This window comes from Echinops telfairi, unplaced genomic scaffold (assembly GCF_000313985.2).
Source record: "Echinops telfairi isolate 266 unplaced genomic scaffold, ASM31398v2 ScPeMD7_18;HRSCAF=68, whole genome shotgun sequence".
Taxonomy (NCBI): Eukaryota; Metazoa; Chordata; class Mammalia; order Afrosoricida; family Tenrecidae; genus Echinops; species Echinops telfairi.
The window spans coordinates 5,655,440-5,661,942 of NW_022103915.1; the positions used below are offsets into that span (position 1 = coordinate 5,655,440).

Genomic DNA, 6,503 nt, shown 5'->3' on the forward strand with positions numbered 1-6,503 from the left:
TGGAACACTAGCATTGCTACAGAGTAACAGGGCAGGGCTGGGCTGGGAAGATCCGATGCCCAGCACAGTTAGGCAATCACATCAAGCCAAACATGACATCAGGCCAGTGTTATACAAGAAAAAGAAGGAAAAAAAGATTTCATACTAAAAGACCCGGGCTTGACAGTGGGGAGGGAGAGGAAAGAAGGCAGGTGCCTTATGTGCCACAGAGTAAAACCGCCTGCTTTTGCACCGCCGTGAGTCTGTCAGTCTGGCCTACTGTGGAGGCTTGTGTGTTGCTGAGATGCTGGAAATACTGGTATTTCAAATGCCAGCAGGGTCACCCAAAGTGCGCAGGTTTCTGATACTACAAAGAAGGAATAGGCTGGGACTAACTGCTCAGCCTCCACTGCCCTTTGGACACATCACAAGCCCCCATGTGCTCCATGGGACGCCGCCTCCCTCACCTTGTGAGTGCTGACGCCCTTAGGAGACCCACCTGGAACCCAGGGGGTCTTCGGAGGGGCGGCCAGCCCTGGGCTACATCCTGGCTCTCGTGCCCTGGGCACTAATGGGATTGGAGAGGAGAGGTCCGCCTGAGCCCTGGCCTGCCTGGTAGCTGACCCCTGGGCATGGTAATGCCCCGCCCTTCATCCAGGCCCCGCCCCACCCTCCCGGCCCCGCCTCGTGGTCAGCCCCCACCCTATTCACTATGCTCCGCCCCACCGGCCCGCCCTCACCTGCGTAGCTTCTCCGTGACCTTCTCCAGCTCCTCCTGCGCACGGCGCAGCTCGATCTCCAGGTAGTGGCGCGTGGAGTCGAACTCGGTCTCCAGCTTCTCCAGCTTGTGCGTGGTGTAGGACAGCCGCTTGCGCAGCTCGCCCTTCTGCTCCTGCAGCGCGCTGCAACGACACGCGGTGGGGCCCGGCCGCCACGCTGAGCGGGGAAACTGAGGCCCGCGGGCCAGCTGGGCGCGTAGCACAGACACGTCCCTCTCCAGGAGCCACCGGAGGCGCCTCGCCGGGGTCGGGCTCTCAGACCCGGAGTCGTTCAGAGCAACCACACCCCACCCCAAGCAGTGGCCGCTGGCCTGGTCAGAAGGCAGGCCAGCTGCGGGCTCATGGGAGGTCCGGCCAGCCCCCACTGGAGAACCGGCCAAGTCCAAATCAGCCCGCTGTCATTCCAGCCGATTCCAACTCCTAGCGGCCCAGACAGAGGTACTACAAGACTGCAGCTCTGTGGGAGCAGGCAGCCTCGTCTTTCTCTCTCAGGGCAGCTGCTGGGTGTGAACTGCCAACTTTGTGGTGAGCAGCCCTGGCTTCCTGGACAGAGTTCCAGAAGCCTGGTGAGTGTGTTTGGGGGATACGCAGAGCTGCTCCCCCTCCTGGGTGACTTCAGATAGCATTTAACACAGGACAGGTGCCACCGGGCTCTCTGCCACAGCCAGGGAAGGGCGGTGAGGCACAGAGTGGGCAGTGCCACCTCAGGACTAGGCCTCTCCTCCCCAAATGGCCAAGTGGCTGGAGACCACCAGAGGGCAATAGGCTGCCCACTGCAAGAACTGGGCTGCTTGTTCCAGGGGAGCTGGGCCTAGGTGGCCACCTCTTAAGGCTCCGCTTCTTCCCACCAACTAGGGACGCCTCAAGGCCCCGGGGCCCTGGGCCCTGCATGTTTGCTCAGAATGAGACCCCGCTGAAGTCTGGCTGCCAGGGGGGTGCAGGAGAAGCCGCATTTCCCAGCCACTCAAGATCCACTCGTTGGAAGTTTTGCCCAGGTCAGGAGGGGAGGTCACCTTTCTGCCCACCTAGGTCCAGAGCACCACATGTACTCAGTAATACCAGCTGACCTGAGCGTGGGTCCCACCCCATGTGGGGTCTGCTTGCAGCTTTGGCCTTAGCCCAGGCGTGTCCCCAAAGACGCAGTTCTGGGCCCAGGGGGTGCCTTCTGCCCTTCACATTCCACTCTAAGTGATGTTACCGTACTGAGTCTTCCCAGCAGCCCCTCGTGAGGTGGATGGGATTTTTATACCCATTTTACAGTTGGGGACACTTAGGCTTAGAGAGGTCACATATTTGCCCAAGGTCATGTGTCTAAATCGGTCTGTCTCTGACACCCAGAGCCAGTGGGTAGGAGGGAGGAGCTGTGAGGTGGAGGCCAGGGGCCAGGTGAGCACCCTGGAAGGGGCAGAGAGCTGACAGTGGCTGGGGGCGGGAACAGGTGGTGTATGTGTGTGTGCGTATGTGTGTGTGTGTGTGTGTGTGTGCACCAGGAGTTCTGCTGGCCCAGGGGACAAGCCGAGTGAAAACTCAAGCTGCTCTGTGGTCACTTGACCCCACCGACCAGATGCCAGAGCCCAGACTTTGTCCTCTCTCCTACTGCCACAGTGGCGCAGGCAGTGCCCTTAGTGGGGGTGTGGGGGTGGATGTGGGGGTTCTGTGGGCACCCAGCCCTGCTGCCGGTCCTGGTCTCATGCCCCAAGCTGGCCACTGTCCCCGAGTCTCGGCTGCGCCTGGCGAGGGGAGCTGGATACCCGTTTTGCAGAGGCCATAGTGTTTCAAGTGCAAGGTAAGTGGGCTTGGGCTGGACACAATGCCGGCACTGCCTTGCCCGGGGCACAGTGCCCAGCCAGGGCCAGCTGGCAGTCGCCAGGGTCCCCGGAGGAGAGCAGGGTGTCTTGCGTACAGGTGAGCAGGCTGACCTGTACGCAAGACACCCTGGCCCTGATAGAATCCCACCTGGGAGCTGTCCAGCCGAGCGGACGCCTGCGCTTACTGCCCACACCGGGCCACTCCCCACCCCTCGCCTTGGGGCCAACAGGAGGCGGGTCGTGTTGGAACTGGGTGCCTGGCTCTGCCTAAGTGCTGGGTTCTAGGGCCAGGGCCCGCCCCCTCAGTCTGCTGGACCCCAGACCTGCCAGAGGGTGGTGGTGGTGGTGGCCCTCAGGGACCTGGTCAGCAGGGAAAGGGCTGAAGGTGTTTTGCCTCTGGCTCCGTGAAGAGACCACGTGGTCACCGCAGTGTGCACCCAGCAAACCCTCAGGACACACCCTTGGCCTCCTGCCCAGGCCCACGTTTAAGAAAACAAACAAAAAGTAAAAGAGCTGCGGAGTGTCCGAGATTCCCAGGAAGGGCAGGCGGTGCACCAGGATGCCACAAGGCCCAGAGGCAGAGTGCCGGAGGCCCGCGGAGCTGCCCGCCTGGAGCCTCTCCAGGCTGCACCCTGCCTCCTCCAGGCAGCCTTCCCTGACGGACCTCAGGCTGCTCAAACCCCACCTTGCCCACCAGGCCAGCTGGGACACACACCACAGTCCCACAGCGGGAGAGCCAGGGACCACGGAGGGACACTCTATGGCAGAGCTGCTGGATGGCCCTGGCTAGGGTGTCCTGAGGTCCTGGAGAGCCTCATGATCGCCACAGTGGGCGCTTGTCCACACAATGCATGCCACTGGGTCAGTGCAGGGACACCATACAGACGGGCCACCAAGTCAAGGGACAGACAGACAATGCAGTGTGCAGGGCGCCCCGGTGACTGGATGGGCCACCTCTCCTGCCCACTCTGGGCCCACCTCTCAGGCAGGCACACCTAATTACAGAGGTTGTGCAGGCAGCATGAGGCCACTCCCATCCTGCCCTCTTCACCCAGCATACCACCCCAGCCAGAACAGAGCCCCCTTCTGGGCCTTGAACTGAGCACCTTGCCCACCCCACCCTCGGCTCACTGCATCCCCATCCAGGAGGCACCCCCAGGCTCCCTAGGCCCCACCCCTCACAGTTCAGACCTGTCCTGTCATGCCTTAAAAAGAGACCCCTCTCCTGGTCCTATTACCCTGTCCCTCAGCTGCCTGCCCCACCCTGTGCCCATCGCCCACTGAGATGCTGTGGGGGCTGTCGAGGGGCAGGGCCAGACTGCCTGGGAGTGGGGACCCCTGGCAGAGACTTCCCTTGTCACAGTCAGCCTCATTTGAGCCTCAGTGACTCCTGGCCCCCAAGATGGCCTTCTGGACCCTGATCAACAGTCCCCCAGCCTCTGTCCTCCTGGCCTGCCAGCTCGTCACCAGGTGCCTGGCCGTGTCTGCCTCCCACCTCTCTCTGCTCAGACGAGGCCACTTCTCATCCTCATCCCCCACCTCAGGTCTGTCCAGAGAGGACCCCACCCCAAGTCTGCAGTCACCAGGGTGGCCTCGCCATCCTGCCCTGGCCCCACGCCTTGTCTACCTCAGCCTGTGCTCCCCAACTGGGAAGCAGGGGTGAATGCACCCACCCAAGGACCAGGGCTGGCCCTCCGGCCCTCCCCCCTGCGTTTGGTATCAAACAGGGTTGGCAAACTGGCTTTGGAGCCGTATGCAGCTCTTTGAGAACGTCCTGTCGCTCTGACGTTTATTGTATATAAAACTTCACAGGATGTTCTTCGGGTCACGATGATTTCATTTGTTTGTAGAAATATGCTCATGGATCTTGAATAATTTTCAGATTGCTGTGAGGGGCAGCATGGGCTCTTCCGCCTCAACCGTTTGCCGACCCCTGACCCAGAATCGCCTAGAAAAAGAGGGGTCGCTCGAAATCGGGGGAGACACAGCACAGCTCAGAAGCTGGGGCAGATGTGCCCAGAGAGAGCGAGCCCTTCAAAGACACACAAGCCCTTCCTGATGCCACCTGCCCAAGTAGGGGCAGCGTCCCCAGCAGCCTATGCTGGCTCCAGGGTCTGCGCTCTCTTGACCTGTGTGGTTATTGCCTCCACCCTGTACCCAGTGAGCTCAGCCTGGACCTGACCCTGAGCTACCAGCCTGTATGTCAGTCCTTCCTGGTCTCCACGGCTCACCTCCAGGAGTGCCCCCCCGCCTCCTGGCCCCCAAACCCCCTGCAGAGGCCTGAATCTGAAGACAGAGCGGCGGCGGCCATGGTGGGTAGAGGGGAGGTGCTGTGAGTCCTCTGGGGTGAGCTGGACGCAGACAGGGGACGGACGCAGAGACACCAAGGAGCTGGGGGAGACATCAGGTATGTTACCTGTCCCAGATCGAGGGCGAGGACCTGGCCAGCCGGCCCTGCAGGACGTGGGGCTGCCCGAGGCATGAGGGCACCCAGGGGCTGCGCAGCCTGTGGGTGAAGAGGACAGAGCCGCTCAGGTGGGCAGGGCCCCCAGGCTCACCTGAGCCCATGGGGGAGAAGAGAGGTGGGAGCTGGGCCCCTCCAGCCCCAGGAAAGCGCCTGTTATCTGTAGGCGGGGCGGGGAGGAGTGGAGGAGGGGCCAAGGTCCTGGACTAGCTGCTCTCCATCCTTCTTCTGTCCAGGATGGCTGGGTGAGGCAGTGTCCTTGTCTCGGGGAGTGGGGGTGCGAAGTTCCCCCACCTGCCAGCTCTGGGTCAGTCAGGCACCTGCCCAGTTACAGAGCTGTCTATCACAGCTCCATGTGCAGGATGAATTGACCCAAGACCCCACAGGAAGAGGAGGGGGAACAGGGTCCCTCATGGGCGTGTGTGTGTGTGTGTGTGTGTTGTGGAGGCATTGGGGGGGCAGGGTCCTTGCAGGATGCAGATCTGATGAGCGTCAGGGGTCCTGGGGTGGGGCCGCATCACACTACCCCTGCCCTTTTCACTCAGTCCTGCCTGTGGCCTGAATGGATGGCATGGGCCCTTGAGTCGGTGGGACTAAGGTGCACAGCCAGGCCTTCCCACGGCCGAGAGCCCCGTGCAGAGAGGGGCAGGCTCGGCAGCTGGGGGCTGAGGCAGAACGGGTGGAGGAACGTGGTATGCCCTCACTCGAAAAGGTGGCTCCCCACCCTCACCCAAAACGCCCCATAGACGCCCAAGCCCCAGGCCTCACTGTGGAGTCGGTTCCGACTCACGGGCCCTGTGCGTGCACAAGGCGGGCTTCTCCGTACAGTTTTCTTGGTGGCAGCAGAACTCCAGGCCTTGCTTCATTGTGCTGCTGGGCCGGGCCTCTCCATTAGTGGGGGAGGGCAAACCAACTCTGCCTCCCACCCCCGGGGGGCCTTGCTGGCCATTCCCCATGGGACAAGCCTGAAGGACAGGGGCCACAGTGCTGCCAGGCCTGCGAGGGAAGAGCGCTTGGGGATTCTAAATTTTTTTTTCTGAGACTTTCCTGGATTTTTCATATCTTCTACGGCAAAGACAAGAGAAATCGCAAAAAAAAAAACGGTTAAAGCAACCCCCACACACAGACAACCCAAACCCACTGCTGATTTTGATTCTGAGTGGGTTTCGAAGAGGAGAGTTTTAACTCTTTATGGGAGTAGAAAGCCTCATCGATCACCAGCTGTGCGGCTGGTGGTTTAGAACTGCTGACCTTATGGTGAGCAGCTCAACACAGAACCCCTGCCCACTGGGGCTCCGAGTTAAGGTTTCAGAGACTAAATCTTTCCGGGAGCAGAGAGCCTCATCTTCCTCCCTCGGAGAGGCAGGCACATCTGAACTGCCAACCTTGAACTTAGTGGTCCAGCACGCACCCTGTGGCACTACTAGGATTCCTTGCAAAAACAGTTGCCGAGAGTCATGTTTAAGAGCTCTA

The 6,503-nt window shown here is 61.0% G+C and overlaps 1 protein-coding gene across 1 annotated transcript in view; it reads right to left on the bottom strand.

Annotated features, from left to right (window-relative positions):
• Positions 1-5,896, bottom strand: part of BEGAIN (brain enriched guanylate kinase associated) — a 21,495-nt gene extending 15,599 nt beyond the window's left edge. Inside the window, exons 1-3 of the mRNA XM_045288079.1 lie at positions 5,821-5,896; positions 4,983-5,124; positions 720-881 (exon numbers count right to left, since the gene is read on the bottom strand). Of these exons, the coding sequence (XP_045144014.1) occupies positions 720-881; positions 4,983-5,124; positions 5,821-5,896 (380 nt within the window). The remainder of the gene's footprint in view (positions 1-719; positions 882-4,982; positions 5,125-5,820) is intronic.
• Positions 5,897-6,503: the final 607 nt, after the last annotated feature.